General features: G+C 66.8%; 1 protein-coding gene across 4 annotated transcripts; it reads left to right on the forward strand.

Moving 5' to 3' along the window:
- Positions 1-2,380: 2,380 nt before the first annotated feature.
- On the forward strand, positions 2,381-16,589 carry LOC120390270 (heat shock cognate 71 kDa protein-like). 4 transcript variants are annotated; one of them, XM_039512805.1, is made up of 9 exons: positions 2,381-2,516; positions 8,309-8,518; positions 8,931-9,136; positions 9,717-9,869; positions 11,317-11,872; positions 12,792-12,994; positions 13,457-13,655; positions 14,056-14,288; positions 16,157-16,589. In XM_039512805.1, exons 1-9 carry the CDS (start codon positions 2,396-2,398, stop codon positions 16,340-16,342), a joined length of 2,067 nt encoding a protein of 688 aa, XP_039368739.1. In that variant the 5' UTR covers positions 2,381-2,395; the 3' UTR covers positions 16,343-16,589. The 4 variants fall into 4 exon arrangements, with proteins under 4 accessions (XP_039368739.1, XP_039368742.1, XP_039368741.1 ...); XM_039512808.1 differs by having other exon boundaries at positions 2,456-2,476; XM_039512807.1 differs by lacking the exon at positions 2,381-2,516 and adding an exon at positions 2,735-2,857.
- Positions 16,590-21,071: the final 4,482 nt, after the last annotated feature.

Raw genomic sequence — 21,071 nt, forward strand, 5'->3', positions numbered from 1 at the left:
GTGTCTCTGGCTGGGGAGGGGTTCTCTGGCTGGGTGGGGTTCCTGGGGTCTGTGGCTGGGGGGGTTCCTGGGGGTCTCTGCTGGGGAGGGGGGTTCTCTGGGGGGGTCTCTGGCTGGGGAGGGGGGTTCTCTGGGGGGGTCGCTGGCTGGGGAGGGGGGTTCTCTGGCTGGGTGGGGTTCCTGGGGGTCCGTGGCTGGCGGGGGTTCCCTGGGGGGTTCCCTAGCTGGGGAGGGGAGTTCCCGGGGGGGTCTCTGGCTGGGGAGGGGGGCTCCGTGGCTGGGGAGAGGCTGACATGGTGCCCCCATGGAGCCGGGCAGCGCTGGAGTCTAGCCCAGCCCGACCTCCGTCCCTGGGGAGCGACTCGAGCAAGTGTCCAACATTCAGTCCGCGAGTCCCGGGGCGACCAGCCCGGCGCCCGGCTTTGCCAGGGGAGCGGGTTTGGCGGAGGGGGGATGCAGGGGATGGAATGGCCCCGCAGTGCAGCCGGGCGCCCGTCCCCGTCCCCGTCCCACGGGACTGCGGGTAAGATTTTGTCCCGGGTATTTTCAGTACAAGTCACGGACGGGTCGCGGGCAAGAAACAAAAATTCCCGGAAGCCTGTGACTTGCCCCTGAGTGTTAATAAAGATACCCAGCGGGGGCGGGGGCAACTACCGGGGCCTTGAGCACCGGCCACTGCTCCAGCCCCAGGGGCCGACCACTAGCCACTGCTCCGGCCCCGGGGGCTGACCACTAGCCACTGCTCCGGCCCCGGGGCTGACCACTAGCCACTGCTCCGGCCCCGGGGCTGACCACTAGCCACTGCTCCGGCCCTGGGGGCTGACCACTAGCCACTGCTCCGGCCCTGCCGCAGCTCCTGGGGCGGGGGGGCTGACAGCTGCTCCGGCCCGGCCGCTGCGAGGGACTGAGAGACCCGGAACCTGTGACCTCCGTGACAGGCCGGTCTGATAGGTCAGCTGGGGAAATGCGGCCATGAAGTGGGTAAAAACTGGGTTAAACAACCGCAAACAAGGAGTAAGTGAATGGAAGGACACGTGGGATTGGAGGGAGGTCCCAAGTAGGGCTCCACAGGCTCTGTTCTGGGCCCCGTGGTGTTTAACACCCCTGGGTGTCAATGCCCTGGGTGTAGGACTAGGGAGGAGACTGATCAGCTCTGCAGAGGACACACAACTGGGGGGGCGAGTTGCCAACACTTTGGAGGATGCGCCAGGATTCAGAGGGACCTTGAGAAATTGGAGAACTGGGCTGTAGACGACAATGAAATTCAAGCCAGACAAAGGGAAGGTTCTTCCGCCTAGGGAAGAAAAAGCAAGTGCCCCAATATGGATGGGGGAGGCCTGGCCTGGCCGCAGCCCTGATGAGAAGGAGCTGGGCGTCGGGGCGGATCACAACAAATGCATTGTCAGGTTGCATTAGCAGAGCATGCGAGTCGCGGGAGGGGCCAGGACCGCTCTGTGCCTCAGCTGGGGGACGGTGTCCAGTTTTGGTCACCGCTGCATAGAAAGGATGGAGAGAAACGAAAGGACCCAGAGGCGAGCGACAAAGATGCTCAAAGGGACGGAACGCAAGTCATAGGAGCAAAGGCTGAAGGAACTGGGGCTGGTTTGTTTGGAAAAGAGATTAAGGGGGGACGTGATCGGGGTCTTCAGATACTCGCAAGGCTGCCGCAAAGAGGATGGAGACAAGTTGTTCTCTCTGGTCACAGAGGACAGGAGAAGAGGCAACCGGTTCAAACTGCCGCAGAGCAGATTTAGGTTAAACCTCAGGACAAACTCCCCAGCTGTAAGAACGGCCAGTGGCCCAGACGCCTCCAGAGCTCCTGGAAGCTCCTTCACTGGAGGGTTTCGAGAGGAGGCTGGACAGCATCTGTCAGCAGTTCTCAGACTGGGGGTCGGGACCCCATTTTAACAGGGTGGCCGGGGCTGGCTCAGACTTGCTGGGGCCCAGGACTAAAACCCGATCCTCACTGGCCAGCAGGGCCGGCTCCGGGCACCAGCACAGCAAGCAGGTGCTTGGGGCGGGCCAGGACTCTAGCCGAAACCCGAGGGCTTCAGCCCTGGGCTGTGGGCTCAGGTTACAGGCCCCGTGTGGGGCTCGCGCGTTGGCTTCGCCTCCCCCCCAGGGCCGCGGGGCTCAGGCGGGCTCAGGCTTCCCCCCCCCCCCAGGGTCGTGGAGCACTGTTTATGGTCAGAAGGGGGTCGCGGTGCAGCGAGGGTTGAGAACCCCGGTTTAGACCCAACCAATCCTGCCTCTTGGCAGGGGCTGGGACTAGCCGACCCCTGTGGGTCCTTCCAACCCCCGGGGTCTGTGGCTCTGATTCCATATGGGGGGGGGTGTCCCTGGGTGGGGGGTTCCGTAGCAGTTAGACACAGCGTGTCTGTCCGAGGGGGACCTGATGCCAGGACCCCAGAGCTCCCCCCTCCACTGCCCCAGCCTGCCGGCTTGGGAGTCCACTGAGCACCAGCTGCTGCAGCAGGTCCCTGCCCCCATCGGGGTCTCCAGGCCCCGACAGGAGGGTGGGTAAAGGGGGCCTGAGCACGTGGTGGGGGGCTGCACAGGGCGGAGATGGGAGGGGGAAATTGGCCATAAGAAAGTTATTGGGGGATCCGATGGGGTTTGGGGGATCTGGGGAGTAATTGGGGAGAGCAGGTTGGTTTGGGGGGTCTGGGGTATTGGGGGATCTGGGGGATCAGGTGGGGTTTGGGGATCCTGGGGGGTTATTGGGGGATCAGGATTAGGCCACAGCTCAGCCACAGGAGCAGAGATCTCTGCGCCCGCCGAGCCCCAGGACGATCCCGCCAGGAGCTTTGCGCTGAGAGTCGATAACGGGCCTTGAAGGGAACACGGATCCAGGCCGGTAAACAGCTGGTCGTGCCAGTTCCAGCCTCTCCCGCCCCCCCACCCCAGCTCTGCTGGTGCCCCTCACTCCCGACCCGCAGCCCCTGCCAGCCCAACCCTCCCCCCCTGCTCTGCTGGTGCCCCTCACTCCCGACCCGCAGCCCCTGTCAGCCCAGCCCTGGGCTGAGAGGCTGAACTCTGCTCCGGTTCTGCAGTGTCCCTCAGGGGGTTTTCTTGAGACTGGGAAACTCATTTCACTTGTGACCTCTAACAGAATTTGAACCCAGCACTGCATGGGGCCTTTCCCCTCTAGAGGGCACCAGCCCCAATCCGATCGCAGAGCGGGGGGCTAGCTGGCTCGGGGGAGCAGGGAATGGCACACGGGGCCTGTCCCCTCTAGGGGGCGCCGGCCCCGATCCACCCCCAAAGCCGCAGGCCCCATGGGGCAGTTCTGGGGAATGCGCCTGTGAAAGGAGTTGGGCAGTTCTCAGCTTGTCCCAGAACCTGCCTCCTGGGGGGCTCAGACCCTCCTTCCAGTTCCCGGCCTCGTTGGGCCCCTTTCTCCCGACTCGCTCCGGTCCCAGCATTGTCCTGCGGTTGGAACAGCTCGTCCATGGGCTGGGGGGCAGGGGAGGGGGCTCCGGGGTTCGGGTGACCTGCCAGCGAGTGTGAAAAAGGGGCACGGGGGTGGGGGGAATAGAAAATCAGGACATCTGGACGCCCGGTTGGGGGCATTTGGCCGGGGTCTGCAGGGGGTGGGGCTGTGCGAGGCCACATGGGCCTGGAAGGGGATTGGCAGGGGAGGGGGAATTTGGCCAGGGGTCGCTGGGGGGCTCTGGGGGCCACATTGGCCAGGGAGGGGGCTCCTTTTGCCAGGGGGGGGGTTAACCAGCCCTGGAGCCATCTCCATGCCAAGGCAAAGGGGGGGCGGGTCCGCCCCCCCCCCTTGGTGTCACCTGCCCAGTCCCAAAATAACCCCCTGGCCGGGCTACAATTAGCCCCTCCCCCTCGGGGAGGGGGCCCCCGATGGGGGCGGGGCCGGCTCAGCCCAGGACCCTCCCAGCTCCCCAAAGCGCCCAGCCCGATGCCAATTCCGGCAGCTGCGCCCCCCCGGACCCGGTGACGGAGCGGCCCAGGCCGGCCCCGATTGGCCCAGGCAGGCGGCCAAGTCCAGAAGCTTCTGCAAAGGGGCGGCGGGGTGGGGGGCCGGGCCCGTATATAGCCCGGGGGGGGGCGCGCCGGGCCGGAGCGGAGCCACAGCTGGGGCGCACGGAGCTACCCGGGGCGCACGGAGCCAAGGTAGCGGGGGCGGGTTTCGGGACCTGGGGGGGGCAGGTTCCTTGCAGCGGGGGGGTCCGGGCTGGTGCTCGCCGCTGTTGTTTTCCCTCTGGCTGGAGCCGGGCTGACGGGGGGTGGGGGGGTGCTAGGACTCCTGGGTTCTTACTTTGGGGAGGGACGTTTCTCCCCCCAGCTCTTCAGGGGAGTGGGGGGGTCTAGTGGACTGGGGGAGGGGGCTGGGCGTCAGGACTCCTGGGTTCTCTCCCTAGCTAGGCTGCTAAGTGGCGGGAGGAGGGGGGAGAGAGAAATCCCCTTGTGCCTCAGTTTCCCCGTCCCAGCAGAGCTAATAATTTGCCTTCCTGGGGCCGGTGAAGGTCTCCCCACCGGGACCCGGGCCATATACGGCACAACAGCGTCACCCCCATAAATAGTCCCTGGCGGGCGGCCCCTGGCACAGCACCCAGCGCCCCTCTCTGGCTGGCCGGGGGGGCCGGGGTGTTTCCTCCCCCTTCGGGCCAGCCAGCCCCCACCTAGCCCCTGGCTCTCACCCCTCCCTGCCCCTCTTGGGGTGCTGCCGCCTGGGGAGGTGCCCTGTAAATAGGGGTAACCCCCCCAGGCACCCCCAGACTTTGCAGCTAAAACAGCTCCCCCCCCTCGCCGCCAGAGGCCTGGGCAGAATGTGGGGGCACAGGGGGTGGCTTGCCCCGCGGCGGAGGGGTCTCTGGTTTGGGGGGGCGGGGGGGTATCCCCAGCTGCAGGGGCTCTGGCGGGCGGGTCCCCCCCACTCGTGCTCCGGGCGCGCTGCCCCTCGGGAGCGGGGGCTTAGGGGTTAACTGGAGGGACCCCCCCACCCAGCTCGGAAGTTTCAGAAGCTGCAGAAACGAGACCTGCGAATCCCGGGGGGCGGGGGGGACCCGCCATTGGGGCCCCCGTAGCGCCAGAGCCCCGGCTCCAAACCCCCCCCCCCGGAGCCGCCCCGCTCCCCGAACCGCCCGGCGGCTCTGGGGCCCGATCCCCGGGGGCTGGAGCGGCGCAGCAGCGCCGGGGCGACGCCCTTGGGGCTGTAACGGGGGCTCGGATCGGAGCAAAACACGGAGCCACAAACGCCCCGCCCCCCCCCTTATCGGCGCGCCAGACAGGGACAGCCCCGGCGGGGGGGGCTGTGAAATAGGGTCCTGCCCCCCCCCCCACACACACACACACACTGCTCAACTTGCTGCATTGGCAGCAACCCCACCCTGCTCTAACCACTAGACGCCGCTCCCCCCGAGCTGGGGAGAGAACCCAGGAGTCCTGGCTCCCAGCCCTGCTCTAACCACTAGACCCCGCTCCCCCCCAGCTGGGGAGAGAACCCAGGAGTCCTGGCGCCCAGCCTCTAACCACTAGACCCCGCTCCCCTCCCAGAGCCAGGGTGCGAATTAGGACTCCTGGGTTCTATCCCTGGGTTGCAGGGGCCAGGGCGGGGGCGCCTAGTGGCTTAGAGCAGGGAGGGCCGGGAGCCAGGACTCCTGGGTTCCCGCTATCTGTTCGGACACGCGGCTCTCGTGCTGGCTGTGACATTGGGAGCTGCGTTCTGCGCTGTCCGTTCCCGGCACTCCCCAGAGCCAGCGCCCTGCCCCGACCACAGGCCCCGCCACTGGCGACTAGCGGAGCCTCTCACCACCTCGCTCGGGCAGGGGCACAGCCGGGCGGGGCTCTGAGCCGGGGGACTCCAGCTCTTATCGCTCTGGCGCGGGACGTCTGAGAGCCGGGCTGGGGGGGTAAAGAACTCGGGTCCTAACTCCAGTGGAGCATGAGCTCCGTGTGTGGCCCTGGAAACCCACCGCTGTCCTCTAGCGCCCTGCCAGGACCTGCGTGTGGGGCCAGGTGCCCAAAACCGGCCTCCAGGAGAGCGAAGGCCCATGGACCCCAGCCGGGGCCGGGCTCTGTCCCGAGTGCTGCGCTAGGCTGCACTTGATAGAATCGTCCCCAACCGAGTGAGGTCAACTGGCTAGAGCCCGGACTCCTGGGTTCTCTCCCCAGCTCTGGGAGGGGAGTGGGGTCTAGTGGTTAGAGTGGGGGGGGTCCCTACTTCACAGGGAGTAGGGATGAGCAGCTTCCCTCTCTGGGGTGCCAATGGGGGGCTGGCCGTCTTGGCCAGGCTTTGGGGTGGGGCGGGGGCATGGGCTGTACCCTGGGACCAGCAGGCTGCCCCAGGGAGATGGGGGGTGTTACCCCAGGCCTGAGCTTGGAGGGCCCCCGCTTTCTCTTGCGTAAACTCCCTGCCCCCTGCCAGCTGGCAGCGCTGCCCCATGGGTCGGCTGGGGGGGGGCACAGGGCCTGCGATTGGCTGGGCAGCCGGGCGGGCCGCCCCCTTGGGCCAGGGGCCAGTGAGGCCTGTGTTTCTAGAAAGACCGGTGGGGGCACAGGGCCAGGGAAGGGTCTGCAGCCCCGACCGGGGCTGTTCCAGCAACTTCGCTCGGCTCCCTCCGGCAGAGAGGGACGGCCGGAGCCACGGGGCTCACCCCTCCAGCAGGGGGGCAGACGGGGACACGGGGCTCACCCCTCCAGCAGGGGGGCAGACAGGGACACGGGGCTCACCCCTCCAGCAGGGGGGCAGACGGGGACACGGGGCTCACCCCTCCGGCAGGGGGGCAGACGGGGACACGGGGCTCACCCCTCCAGCGGGGGGGCAGACGGGGACACGGGGCTCACCCCTCCAGCGGGGGGGACACGGGGCTCACCCCTCCGGCGGAGAGGGACGGCCGGAGACACGGGGCTCACCCCTCCAGCAGGGGGGACACGGGGCTCACCCCTCCAGCAGGGGGGCAGACGGGGACACGGGGCTCACCCCTCCAGCAGGGGGGCAGACGGGGACACGGGGCTCACCCCTCCAGCGGGGGGGACACGGGGCTCACCCCTCCAGCAGGGGGACAGATGGGGACACGGGGCTCACCCCTCCAGCGGGGGGCCAGCTGGGGACACGGGGCTCACCCCTCCAGCAGGGGGGCAGACGGGGACACGGGGCTCACCCCTCCAGCAGGGGGGCAGACGGGGACACGGGGCTCACCTCCAGCGGGGCGGACGGGGACACGGGGCTCACCCCTCCAGCGGGGGGGACACGGGGCTCACCCCTCCAGCGGGGGGGCAGCTGGGGACACGGGGCTCACCCCTCCAGCAGGGGGGGACACGGGGCTCACCCCTCCAGCAGGGGGGCGGACGGGGACACGGGGCTCACCCCTCCAGCAGGGGGGCGGACGGGGACACGGGGCTCACCCCTCCAGCAGGGGGGCGGACGGGGACACGGGGCTCACCCCTCCAGCGGGGGGGACACGGGGCTCACCCCTCCAGCGGGGGGGCAGACGGGGACACGCACACGCACGACATTAGCCTGTCGATCTCGAGACAGAATTTGGCAGAATTGGGGGTTTCTCATTCTGACGGATGATATTGGTGTTTACAAAAATCTACTGAAATGTTCCCCATTGCAGGAAATTGGGGGGGTGGGTCTCGGGTGACCAGATGTCCCGATGTTCGGGGCTTTCTCTAGGATCCTGTTACCCGTCCCGATTTTTCACCCTTGCTCTCTGGTTCCTCTGGGTGAGTCAGACGTGAACGATTTAACGACTGCCGCTGAGATCGCCAGCCTCCCGTGGGAATCCCTGTCTCACTGGAGCTGGGGTTCCCGGCGCTGCTCGGGCAGCGGTGCTCTTCCTCGGCCCATGGGTCCAGCAGCGAGAGAAACGCGGCCGGGGGGGTTGTGTGTGGGGCCGGGCCGGGGCACCGACCTCGGGTTTCAAAATCGCATCCTTCCGAGCCTCTAGAAACTGCCGCAGACACAGGGCCCATCTGGCCCAGTATCTCCCCCCACAGCTCTCAGATGGGACCCTGGAATTCAAGCTTAACAGTGGATCCTACTGAACTAAATTCTGTTAACATTCGTATACCTATGGGAGCGGAGTGGGGTCTAGTGGTTAGAGCAGGGGGGGCTGGGAGCCAGGACTCCTGGGTTCTCTCCCCGGCTCTGGGAGGGGAGTGGGGGCTGGTGGTTAGAGCAGGGGGGGCTGGGAGCCAGGACTCCTGGGTTCTCTCCCCGGCTCTGGGAGGGGAGTGGGGGCTGGTGGTTAGAGCAGGGGGGGCGGGGCTGGGATCGGTGGGGCTGGGAGCCAGGACTCCTGCCTCCCATTTGACCCCCTCCCTTCCCCCTTTGCAGCCAAGATGTCGAAGGGCCAAGCTGTCGGCATTGACCTGGGCACCACCTACTCCTGCGTGGGGGTTTTCCAGCATGGGAAGGTCGAGATCATCGCCAACGACCAGGGCAACCGCACGACACCCAGCTACGTGGCCTTCACCGACACCGAGCGCCTCATCGGGGACGCCGCCAAGAACCAGGTGGCCATGAACCCCACCAACACCGTCTTCGGTGAGCGCCAGGACGCGGGGCCTGTCCCCTCCGGGGGGCGCCGGCTCCGATCCAGCCCCCGGGTAGCGACCGGCTGGCTCGGGGTGGGGAATGGAGCTTTTCCCCTCTGGGCTGGTGGCCAAGGACAGTCTGGTCCCTGTGGAACAAGTCGGTGGGTTCTCATCCAGGCAGGATAGGGGTCCCTTGGTGGGGGGTGGGGGATGCTGTCTTTAGGGAGGAGCAAGGTGCCCCTTGGGGGGACACCGGGGGGCATCAGATCCCTAGGGGGAGGGGGCAGAGGGGTAGCTGGACCCCTGAGGGGGCTGGGGGGGTTTCTGATCTGGGGAGGGGGTGTGGAGGCTGGAGCCCCTAGGGATTCCCCATCTCTGTCTCCCACTGACCCCCACCCCTCTATCCCCTCCCCCCCGCCCAGATGCCAAGCGCCTGATTGGCCGGCGCTACGACGACCCGGTGGTGCAGTCGGACATGAAGCACTGGCCCTTCCAGGTGATCAACGACGGGGGCCGGCCCAAGGTGCAGGTGGAGTACAAGGGTGAGACCAAGACCTTCTACGCCGAGGAGATCTCCTCCATGGTGCTCACCAAGATGAAGGAGATCGCCGAGGCCTACCTGGGCAAGGTGAGGCCTTGGGGGCGGGGCCAAGAGGCCTTGGGGGCGGGGCATGCCTGGGGGCAGGGCCAGGAGGTCTTGGGGGCATGGGCCATGCTGGACCCTACTCTGGAAGCTGGGATGGGGAGTGGGGTTGAGTGGGGGGGGGGAAGAGGGGCTGGGAGCCAGGACTCCTGAGTTCTGTCCCCGGCTCTGGGGGTGTCTAGTGGGTTCCTTCCCCCTCCTGCAGGGGGCAGCGTCCTAAGCAGCCAGTGCCCGTATGCTGAGGCCTGCTAACCGGTGAACTCAATGCCTGGATTGGGCCCCACAGCCGGGGCTCCTGTGCCCCTGGGGACCCCACCACCCCGGTGTCCCGAGGTGCCAGACACCCTCACTCAATGAGCCTCTGGCAGGGTTTGAACCTTGGGCACCAGAGCGCCCCCCGTGGGCTGGAGGAGGCGCTCCGATAGCCAGCGGCAGTAGTAGATCGTTACCCTCTGGGGCAGAAGGGATGCGAAGGGAGCTTCCCCCCAGTCCTGTCTCCCCCACACGCCCTCCTTTTGGGGGGGAGGCAGCCCCAGCCTCCACTGACCCGCCCATCCCCCCGCAGACGGTCACCAACGCGGTCATCACCGTGCCGGCCTATTTCAACGACTCCCAGCGCCAGGCCACCAAGGACGCCGGCACCATCGCCGGGCTGAACGTCCTGCGCATCATCAACGAGCCCACGGCCGCCGCCATCGCCTACGGGCTGGACAAGAAGGTGAGCAGGGAGCGCGGGGCCCTGCCCCGGCCTCTAGGGGGCGCCCACCCGGGACTGGCTGGCCCCAGCGTGGGGGGATGATGGGATATGGGGGTCCTGCCCCCCTAGGGGCACTGATCCGGGACTGGCTGGCCCCAGAGTGGGGGGATGATGGGATATGGGGGTCCTGCCCTCTAGGGGCACTGATCCGGGACTGGCTGGCCCCAGCATGGGGGGATGATGGGATATGGGGGTCCTGCCCCCCTAGAGGCACTGATCCGGGACTGGCTGGCCCCAGGGTGTGGGGGGGATGATGGGATATGGGGGTCCTGCCCCCCTAGAGGCACTGATCCGGGACTGGCTGGCCCCAGCGTGGGGGGATGATGGGATATGGGGGTCCTGCCCTCTAGGGGCACTGATCCGGGACTGGCTGGCCCCAGCATGGGGGGATGATGGGATATGGGGGCCCTGCCCCCTAGGGGCACTGATCCGGGACTGGCTGGCCCCAGCGTGAGGGGATGATGGGATATGGGGGTCCTGCCCCCCTAGGGGCACTGATCCGGGACTGGCTGGCCCCAGCGTGGGGGGATGATGGGATATGGGGGTCCTGCCCCCCTAGAGGCACTGCTCTGGGACTGGCTGGCCCCAGTGTGTGGGGGGGATGATGGGATATGGGGGTCCTGCCCCCCTAGAGGCACTGATCCGGGACTGGCTGGCCCCAGAGTGTGGGGGGATGATGGGATATGGAGGTCCTGCCCCCTAGGGGCACTGATCCGGGACCGGCTGGCCCCAGAGTGGGGGGGGGGGATAGGGGGGCCCGGCCCCCTAGGGGCACTGATCCGGGACTGGCTGGCCCCAGAGTGTGGGGAGGTGGGATATGGGGGCCCTGCCCCCTAGAGGCACTGATCCGGGACTGGCTGGCCCCAGGGTGTGGGGGGATGATGGGATATGGGGGCCCTGCCCCCTAGGGGCACTGATCCGGGACTGGCTGGCCCCAGAGTGTGGGGAGGTGGGATATGGGGGCCCTGCCCCCTAGGGGCACTGATCCGGGACTGGCTGGCCCCAGAGTGTGGGGGGATGATGGGATATGGGGGTCCTGCCCCCCTGGAGGCACTGATCCGGGACCGGCTGGCCCCAGCGTGGGGGGATGATGGGATATGGGGGTCCTGCCCTCTAGGGGCACTGATCCGGGACCGGCTGGCCCCAGAGTGTGGGGGGGTGGGATATGGGGGCCCTGCTCAGGCATCCCGGTCTGGTTGGCCCCAGGGTAGGGGGCAGAGCGATGGGATATGGGCCCTGCCCTGGCCTCTAGGGGGCGCCGATCCAGGACTGGCTGGGCCCGGTTGGGAGGGCGTGGGGACTGGCTAGCTAGCTCGGGGGGGTTGGGAATGGGACCCGAGTGGGGCGGGGGGGCACCCGGGGGTCCCTGCCCCCCCCCCGGCGTGCTCCATCTCCCCCTGCCCCCCAGGTGGGCGGGGAACGCAACGTGCTGATCTTCGACCTGGGCGGGGGCACCTTCGACGTCTCCATCCTGACCATCGAGGACGGGATCTTCGAGGTGAAGTCCACGGCGGGCGACACCCACCTGGGGGGCGAGGACTTCGACAACCGCATGGTCAACCACCTGGTGGCGGAGTTCAAGCGGAAGCACAAGCGGGACGTGACGGGCAGCAAGCGGGCGGTGCGGCGCCTGCGGACGGCCTGCGAGCGGGCCAAGCGCACCCTCAGCTCCTCCACCCAGGCCTCCGTCGAGATCGACTCGCTCTACGAGGGGGTGGACTTCTACACGGCCATCACCCGGGCCCGCTTCGAGGAGCTCAACGCCGACCTCTTCCGCGGCACCCTGGAGCCCGTGGAGAAGGCCCTGCGGGACGCCAAGCTGGACAAGGCCCAGGTGCACGACGTGGTGCTGGTCGGCGGCTCCACCCGCATCCCCAAGATCCAGAAGCTGCTGCAGGATTTCTTCAACGGGCGGGAGCTCAACAAGAGCATCAACCCCGACGAGGCCGTGGCCTACGGGGCCGGTGAGGCGGGGCCGGTGGGGAGGGCTGGAGGGGAGGGGTGATGGAGGGGCCGGGGCAGGGCAATGGGGGAGGGCCGGGCGGGGTGACGGATGGGGAGAGGGGCTGGGGCGGGCGATGGAGGAGGGGCCGGTGGGGGTGGGGTGACGGATGGGGAGAGGGGCCGGGGCGGGGCAGGAGCTTGGAGGAGGGGGCTTGGAGGGGCTGGATGGGGAGGGAAGGGGATGGAGCAGTGGGGGAGAGTCAGAGGAGTGGATGGGGGCTCAGAGGTGGCAGGGAAGGATCAGGGTGGGGAGGGTCAGATGGGGGTAAATGGGGCGGGGAAGGCTCGGAGGGGCAATGAGGAATAGACGGGGTGTGCTGGGGGCTCGGAAGGGCGGGGGTCAGGTAGAAGGGGTAGGTGAGCTGTGGGGAGGGGCTGGGAGGGGCACTGGGGATAGGTCAGAGGGGAGATGGGGCAGGGTGGGGCGGGAGGCGTAGATATGGGTCTGGAAGGGGCAGTGCTGGGGCAGGTCGACATTGGTGGCATGGGAGTAAGGGGGCAGAGTGTGGGGCTGGAGGTGATGGGGTGATGCTGTCCAGGGTGGGGACATGGCGGGGGCAGGGGGGGGCTGGCTCCCGGCTCTGGAGGACTCTGTCCACCCCCCCCGTCCCCCATGCAGAGATTGGGGGATGCCCCAGTTTGGGCCCACCCCACCCCAGCCCTGGGGAGGCAGCGACGGGGCAGGTGGTTTCACGGGCCGTGCGAACGGGGTCCCGGGCACGTCTCTGAATGAGCCCCCCCTTGGCATAAATTATGCAAATGAGCCATTCGTGGGTGCATATATGATGCCACCTGGTGCCCCTCCGGTGGCGGATCCGATCCTGGGCCCGGGCTGGGGGGACCCCGGTGCCTCGCTGACCCCCCCCCCCCGCCCCCCAGCGGTGCAGGCGGCCATCCTGTCGGGCGACAAGTCGGAGAACGTGCAGGACCTGCTGCTGCTGGACGTGACGCCCCTGTCCCTGGGCATCGAGACGGCCGGCGGCGTCATGACGGCCCTGATCAAACGCAACACAACCATCCCCACCAAGCAGACCCAGACCTTCACCACCTACTCCGACAACCAGCCCGGCGTGCTGATCCAGGTGGGGGGCCGGGCCGGGGGGCTGGGGGCTGGAGAGCTCATAGTGGGTAGTGCCGAGCAAGGATGGGGTGGGCACGGAGCTGGGGGGCGCAGGCCAGGTGGGGGTGCAGATTGGGGGGGCTCTTTAAGGGGGTGCAGAGAGCAGGGGGGGCTCATCCAGGTGTGTGGGGAGGGAATAAAGCTCATGGGGGTGCAGCCAGACGGCTGTGTGGTTTGGGGGAGCCTAGGAGACATGGGGAGGGTGCAGACCGGGAGGGACACAGCGGGGGACGGGGGGAGGATGGGCATGGGGCACCGCAGCTGGGGGGCATCACCAGGAGGGTGGCTGGGGCAGGGGTGCAGAGAGCAGCGGGTGCCCAGAGATGAGCCCCCCAGAATGACAAGGGGGGGAGCTCGGGGGAGGGGGGCTGGTGGGACCCCATGCCCGTCCACAGGCTGACCCCCTGCCGGGCGCCCGCCGCAGGTCTTCGAGGGCGAGCGGGCCATGACCAAAGACAACAACCTGCTGGGCAAGTTTGAGCTGACGGGCATCCCGCCCGCCCCCCGCGGGGTGCCCCAGATCGAGGTGACCTTCGACATCGACGCCAACGGCATCCTCAACGTCTCGGCCGTGGACAAGAGCACGGGCAAGGAGAACAAAATCACCATCACCAACGACAAGGGTGAGAACCCAGGCGTCCGGCCCCCGGCCCTGCTGTCACCACTAGACCCCCACTCCCCTCCCTGAGCCAGAGAGAGAACCCAGGCATCCGGCCCCCGGCCCTACTTTAACCACTGGACCCCAGAGCCAGGGAGAGAACCCAGGAGTCCTGGCTCTCAGCCCCTCCGCTCTAACCACTAGACCCCACTCCTCTCCCTGAGCCAGGGAGAGAACCCAGGAGTCCTGGCTCTCAGCCCCCCCGCTCTAACCCATTGGAGCCCAGAACCAGGGAGAGAACCCAGGAGTCCTGGCTCCCAGCCCCCCCTGCTCCAACCACTTGACCTGACTCCCCTCCCCGAGCCGGCAAGAGAACCCAGGCGTCCGGGGAGCCCTGTGCTGAGCTGGTCTCCTGCCCCCGCCAGGCCGGCTGAGCAAGGAGGAGATCGAGCGCATGGTGCAGGAGGCGGAGCAGTACAAAGCGGAGGACGAGGTGCAGCGGGAGAAGATCGCGGCCAAGAACTCGCTGGAGTCCCTGGCCTTCAACATGAAGAGCACGGCCGAGGACGAGCAGCTGAAGGAGAAGCTGGCGCCCGAGGACAAGCAGAAGATCCTGGACAAGTGCAACGAGGTCATCAACTGGCTGGACCGGAACCAGGTGAGGGGGGGGGGGCCTGGGCCGGAACCGGGGGGGGGGCGGGGCTGGGCCTCTGGGCTGGGCCGGAACCAGGGACAGGGAGGAGTTGGAGAACCAGGCATGGCTGGAGGCCCATGGTGAGGGAGAGGTGGGGACCAGAGCTTCAGAGAGCCCCTAGCTCCCCTCCCAGAGCTGGGGAGAGAACCCAGGAGTCCTGGCTCTTATCCCCCATCTCCAGCTCTGGTGGGGGAGTGGGATAGATTGGAGGTCCCCCTCCCGCCCCCCCACTAGATGGTCCCGGAGCTGGTGTTCCCCCTCCCCCCATGACAAGGTGAAAGGACCCTTCCCACCAGCAGCAATGGGACACACACACACACACACACACACACACACACACACACACACACACACACACACACACACACACACACACACACACACACACACTGATGTAGAGTGTTTAATTTGGATAATGCGGGTTTCAGGCTCACCGATCCGTTTGTTCAGAATATAAAAGTTCTTGTCCCGAATCAGGCCCCACAGGATTTTCAAAGCACCCTCGGGGGTATGACGGGAGGCTCCCGCTGAGACCCATAGGGCCTTACAGACTTTTGATTAGAATCTGTGAAATAGTAATTAAATGGTAAAATACTCAGAGTGAGGCAGTTACAATTGCATCACTGCTCTGAGGACACGCCTGGTGTTCCAGGCTCCGGAGCCTTGGCTAACGCACTCGCACCCGTCCTCGATCGTCTGGTGCCGGGAGACAGGCCCAGCCTGGCGGGTCAGGTCCCTCAGCTCTTGAGTGAGGGGTGCAGAGCCGGGAAGAAGCGACCGAAGCAAACTTGGGGTTTTCTTGACTTAAACTTAAAATCAAAACCCACTAAAACTACAAACAAAATCTGAGGGAAACCAGGCGTCGCCCGGTCGAACAGGGACGCCCACTAATAGGAGCAGTCGCAGTAGGTAGAACGGAAGAGGACGAGGAATACTCCAGCGAGGTGGCTCAGCTCCTTTACAGGCCAGATCCCTCCCTCCTCTGCCCAGATCTCATTGCTCGCCCACAACGTGGTCGGGTGCGCTGAGCCCACGGCCTCGCGTGCTGCTCCGTGTTCATGACCTGTACATAGGTTAGTCCTGTCCTTTCCCGGAGGTGCACCTGTGAAGTCTGTGGGTGCCACCTTGGAAACCCCCTCGTACCTTCCTCCCAGTGTCTGTTTGTCTTGGTGTCTCAGCCACGTGTGGGCGCCTATCTAGGTAACAGATCTGACTATAGCTCCGCTAACTCTGCCTTAGCCTAACCTCCGGGCCCTGGCCTGTAGGGCCCTTTGCATTGCAGCCAAACTTCCTTTATGTGAATCTATTACAATCAACCACATGTAAGAAAAGCTCCGTAGATCTAGCTACAGGCAATCAGGGTTGGTCCTATATAGGCTGCAGCCTGCAGCTGGGCGCCTCTCCCACCGGGTGGCGGCAGAGAGCCGGGCCCGAGTTCCAGCATCTGCAGAGCCCGGGGGCTGCGGCGGGGGGATGTCCAGGCCTGGGGGCAGCCTCCCATGGGAGCTCTGCAGGGGCGAACGGGCCTCGGCAGCCCAGAGCGTCTCCCCTGGCTCCTAGCGGCCTCCTCTGGGGGGGGGGGCAGAGCGTGAGATCAACCAGGGCCCCGTTGTTCCCCCCCACACACACCCCGGAAGGAGGCTCCCGAGATCTGAGGGGCCTCGGGGAGCAGTGGATGGGGCCGGGTGGACCCGCTGCGCTGTCCTGTATGAGCGGGAACAGCCACAGAGCCCCCCCCCTCCCCTGGGTGGATACCAGCCGGGGGGGATGCGTTGGGGCTGGCGTGCACAGGGTTAACTCTGCCCCCCTGTTTCCCCCCCACACACACACAGATGGCGGAGAAGGAGGAATACGAGCACCAGCAGAAGGAGCTCCAGAACCTCTGCAACCCCATCATCACCAAGCTGTACCAGGGCGCCGGCGGCGGGGGCATGCCGGGGGGGATGCCCGGGGGCTTCCCGGGGGCCGGCGGGGCTGGCGGAGGCTCCTCCGGCCCCACCATCGAGGAGGTGGATTGAGAGACCCGGCCACGGACCCCGTCCCGCCCCAGCCAGGCCGACACCCATCGCACATCCACGGGGAAGGGGGCGGGTCAGGGGCTGGCTTACCCCACGGCTTTCCCAGGAGCCTCCGCTCTAGCGGGGGCCCCCCTCCCCCCAACTATGACTTGCTGTGTTTAGTGGGGGTCGGCCCCCACCCCCTGCCACTGCATTGAGATTCCAGCTCGGTCGGCTCAGAATAAATTATTGTGCCAGTTTAACGGGCTGGGCCGGTGTTGCCTCATTCTTGGGGGCGGGGGCTTGGAGCTGAAATGCCGGTCCAGGGTGCAGCAGGGACCTGGCTGCATGTAGGGGGCTGGGGCTGGAACCCAGGAGTCCTGGGGGAGAACATGGGCTCTCTGCGACGCCAGGAGCTCGAGCTATTCAGCAGAAGCCGAGGACGGCTCGGGGTGTCTCGGTACCTACGTGGGGGACACGTATCTGAAGCCGGGCTCTGCGGTCGGGCAGGGGCAGATCTGACAGGATCCAACGGCTGGAAGGTGAAGCCGGCCCGAGTCCGCGTGGAACTAAGGCGTCAGTTTGTAGCCAGGAGAGGAATCGCCCCGGGACACTTTCCTGGGGGGCGGGGGGTGGATGCGGCAGCGCTGGCGACTTTTACACCAGGCTGGGGTGGTTTTTCCAACCCTCTGCTCGTGTTCCACCAGGCGTTAATTCAGGGCCTGGCTCTGGCCCGTGTTACGCAGGGGGCAGATTATGGGTTCCCTCCTGGGCATGGAAGGGACGAGCCCTCAAGCCTGAGCTAAGAGGGGGCTTCCCTCCACGGCAGCAGAACCGTTAGCGCTGCAGAGCGGCGAAGAGAGGGGACGTGGGGCTGGCAGCAGTAGTAGGGCTGTTATCCGGTGTGGGCCAGCCACTAGGGGCTGACGCTCCACCCTTCTTCCCATGAGCTCCTCCCTGGCCCCAAACCGCCCCCAGGTGGGCGGGTTGCATCTTGCAGGGTTTTGTGGGCTGGTGGGAGTCAGGGGCTTTTCTTTCGCCTTCCCCTGGGAGCAGCCCCAGTCGCGCTGGGCTCCTGCCCTGAGCTCCTCCAGGGAAATCCTCTTCCGGCGGCCGGCCAGGTTGTGTTCTCAAGCTGAGCGCCGGACGTGGGGCTGGGAAGGAATCTCCCCCCCCCCCCATCTCAGACTGATACACCTGACCCCCCTGCTCTAACCACTAGACCCCACTCCCTTCCCAGAGCTGCAGGGAGAACCCAGGCGTCCGGGCTCTCATTTCCACCTGACCATGCTGCTTTCAGGGACAGTTCTGCCTCTTCCCCCCACCCCCGCCGTACCCCTGGGGCTTCTACCTGGCTCTTTCCCGCCCCCCGCCCCCGAGGAGATGCCGACATTGGCAGGGCTCCCAGCAGGGAAGGGCCAGCCCAGGTTTATGGCCAGGTGCCCTGACTCAGCCAGGGGCCAGGGATTAGGGTGGCCGCTCCCAGCCCATCTCCCTTTTCCAAACATCCGCCCACGTAGCCAGCACAGGGCTCCCTGCTCGGGCCCAAGCTCTCTGGGGCAGAGGGGGGAGTTTCTGCAATATTTGCATGAGGCCAAGCTGTGCCTCAGTTTCCCTTTGTACTCGGTGTGGTTACACGGGGGAGGTAGGAATGTTACGGCGGCTCTGGGGCACACAGCAGGACATAGGCTGGGTGGGCTGCAGGGAATGGGGTCCTTAAGCGACCCCCCCATCTCTGCAGCATCCCAAAGAGGCGAGGGGGAAGCCCCGCCACCCAGATGGGAGGAGGTTCCCCCCCCCCAGCTGGAGTGAGATGGGGGCGGCTGCTCTCCCCCGGCTCCTGAGGGGGCCGACAGCGACAGAACCCCCCATGGCTCTGAAAAGCTGGGGGTAGCCCGGGGCCTGCGGATCCGACGGCCTCTGGCCGCTCCACCCCAGCCGGGCTGGGCACAGCTCTGGGCTCGCGCTGGGCGGCGGTTCGGGGGTCCGGCTGGGGCGCAGGGCGAGGGGAGCCGGTGGGAGCAGACCCAGCAGGTGGAAAGGGGCCCCTCCCCCGTCCCAGTGCACAGGGACTGAACAGGGAGGGGAGGAAAAGCCGGTACCGGAGCCTGGGGAGGTCCAGGGTGTAAATCAGGAGGGTGTAAATGGGGGGGGGGGAGTCCCGGCTGGCTGCACGTGTGAGAGACGCAGGCCGGAGCCAGGGCCGGAGCCAGGGGCTGAGTGTAGGGACGATGGCGCTGGGTGATGGTACCGGAGGGTGTTTGAATGTGGCAGGTGCCAGCACCCAGGGCCGGTAACCCGGGGGGCTGAGCTCACAGGGGAAGAGCTGGGAGCGGAGACGGGCCTAGAGCTGGCTGGGGGAATTGGTGCAGCTCCAAGGCTCTGTTTAGTGCCACTGCAATGCAGCCAGCTCTGGGGGGGAGCCATGGAAGGTGGCAAAGGGGAAGACGAACCATGCTCCTCAGGCAATGGGCAGGCGCTGGCAGGAGCCCTGCGGAGGAGACCGACAGAAACTCCCTCTCAGGGAGGCAGAGGGGCTGGGGGGGGCCGGCCAGTCTCCCGAGAGGAGAAAGAACCACCCAGTGGACTCATACCCAGCTCGGCTTCCCAGGCAGCCTGGCTCCCCCCCCCCCCACCCTAACCCCCCCACCTCCCCCTCTCCAGAGCTAGAGAGAACCCAGGAGAGTGGGGCTCCCAGCCCTCCCTGCTCTAAACACCAGACCCCGCTCCCCTCCCAGAGCCGGGGAGAGAACCCAGGAGTCCTGGCTCCCAGCCCCCCCTGCTCTAACCACCAGCCCCCGCTCTCCTCCCAGAGCTGGGTAGAGAACCCAGGAGTCCTGGCTCCCAGCCCTCCCTGCTCTAACCACCAGACCCCACTCCCCTCCCAGAGCTGGAGATAGAACCCAGGAGTCCTGGCTCCCAGCCCCCCCTGCTCTAACCACCAGCCCCCACTCCCCTCCCAGAGCCGGGTAGAGAACCCAGGCGTCCTGACCCCCAGCCAGAGGGTGGCTGGAACGCCCCCAGGCTCTCCCATGCAGGGGGAGGACCCCACTGACTGCGGCCTGCTCATGGAGCCCCACGTCCTGCCCCAGTTTCAGTGACCTGGTGAGGTGCCCCGGGCAGGGGTGAGGCTGTTTGTGTCTCACTCCGGCTCAACGTGGGGCACAGACTCGTGCTGGGGATAAAAGGGCCTGCTGCCCTGGGAGGGGTGAGAGAACCCAGGCGTCCTGGGGCCCAGCCCCACCCTGTTCTATCCACTAGCTCCCCCTCCCTTCTCAGGGCCGGGGAGAGAACCCAGGAGTCCTGATTCTCATCCCCCCCCACACACACCCCTTCTAACCAGTCTGGTGGGATGACACAGAGAGCAACGGAGGAGTCTCTGAGGCAGAGGAAACCTCTGAGGCTGGGCACCCAGGACCCCTGGGTTCTATCTGCAGCTCTGGGAGGGGAGTGGGGACTGGTGGTTAGAGCAGGGGGGGCTGGGAGCCAGGACTCCTGGGTTCTATCTGCAACTCTGGGAGGGGAGTGGGGGCTGGTGGTTAGAGCAGGGGGGGCTGGGAGCCAGGACTCCTGGGTTCTCTCCCAGGCTCTGGGAGGGGAGTAGGGGCTGGTGGTTAGAGCAGGGGGCTGGGAGCCAGGACTCCTGGGTTCTCTCCCCGGCTCTGGGAGGGGAGTAGGGGCTGGTGGTTAGAGCAGGGGGGGCTGGGAGCCAGGACTCCTGGGTTCTCTCCCCGGCTCTGGGAGGGGAGTAGGGGCTGGTGGTTAGAGCAGGGGGCTGGGAGCCAGGACTCCTGGGTTCTCTCCCCAGCTCTGGGAGGGGAGTAGGGGCTGGTGGTTAGAGCAGGGGGCTGGGAGCCAGGACTCCTGTCTTGTATTCGTCCTCTCTTGCCCCTTCTCTCTTTCTTTCCTTCCCAGCCTCTCAGGAGCTCTCTGGGGCTGGCCCCTACCCCCCCCCCCGGTGTCCCATCGGGGAGTGGGGGGCTCACAAGGGAGCAATGAATAGCCCAGAGAACGTCTCCACCCCTCGCTCCTTCCATCCCTCACTCACATTTTCCATCCCAGCCGCCCCCCACCTGCCCCAGCCGGCCTGCCCGGATTCCCCAACCCTGAGCCACCCGCCCAGCTCCCCTTTCTCCAGCGGGATGCGCCTGGCATCCATTCCTTCCCCACTGAGTCACCGGGCCCCGGCCGTGCACCCCGCCCGCTCCGGGCCCCGTCGTGCCCCCGGCCCTTCCAACGAGCCATGCGGCGTCGCTGGCTGGGTGCCCACGGATCTGCCATGTAGGCCGAGCTGGGTGGCACCCGCGGAGAGGCAGGGCCCCGGCGTGGGTATTTAGGGGGTGAGTCGAGGCCGCTCTCAGGCTTGGCAGTGAAGGAGAGACGGACGCAGGACAAGCGACAGGAGCACCCGACGTTGCTCACCATGGCCAGGGTGCTGGCGCTAATCCCGCTGCTGGCGCTGGTAGCCCCAGGTAAAGGAGTCCCGGGGGCGGGGGGGCGGAACCGACCAGGAGGGCCAGGCAGGCTGGGGGGGAGGGGAGCATCAGGACGCCTGGGTTCAGTTCCCAGCTGCTCTTGGAAGAGTGACTGAGCCTTGGCATCCCCGTCTGTGAAATGGGGCCAAAGATCCTGCCCTTGGTTGCCTTGGAAGGTCTCCTGGGTAGGGACTGTCTCTCGCTGTGTGTCCGTGCAGCGCCGGCGTGGTCCCGGTCTCCATCCGGGGTCCATGCAGGATGGGACCCCAATGGGA

Source organism: Mauremys reevesii, linkage group 24, assembly GCF_016161935.1.
Source record: "Mauremys reevesii isolate NIE-2019 linkage group 24, ASM1616193v1, whole genome shotgun sequence".
In the NCBI taxonomy this organism is placed as follows: domain Eukaryota; kingdom Metazoa; phylum Chordata; order Testudines; family Geoemydidae; genus Mauremys; species Mauremys reevesii.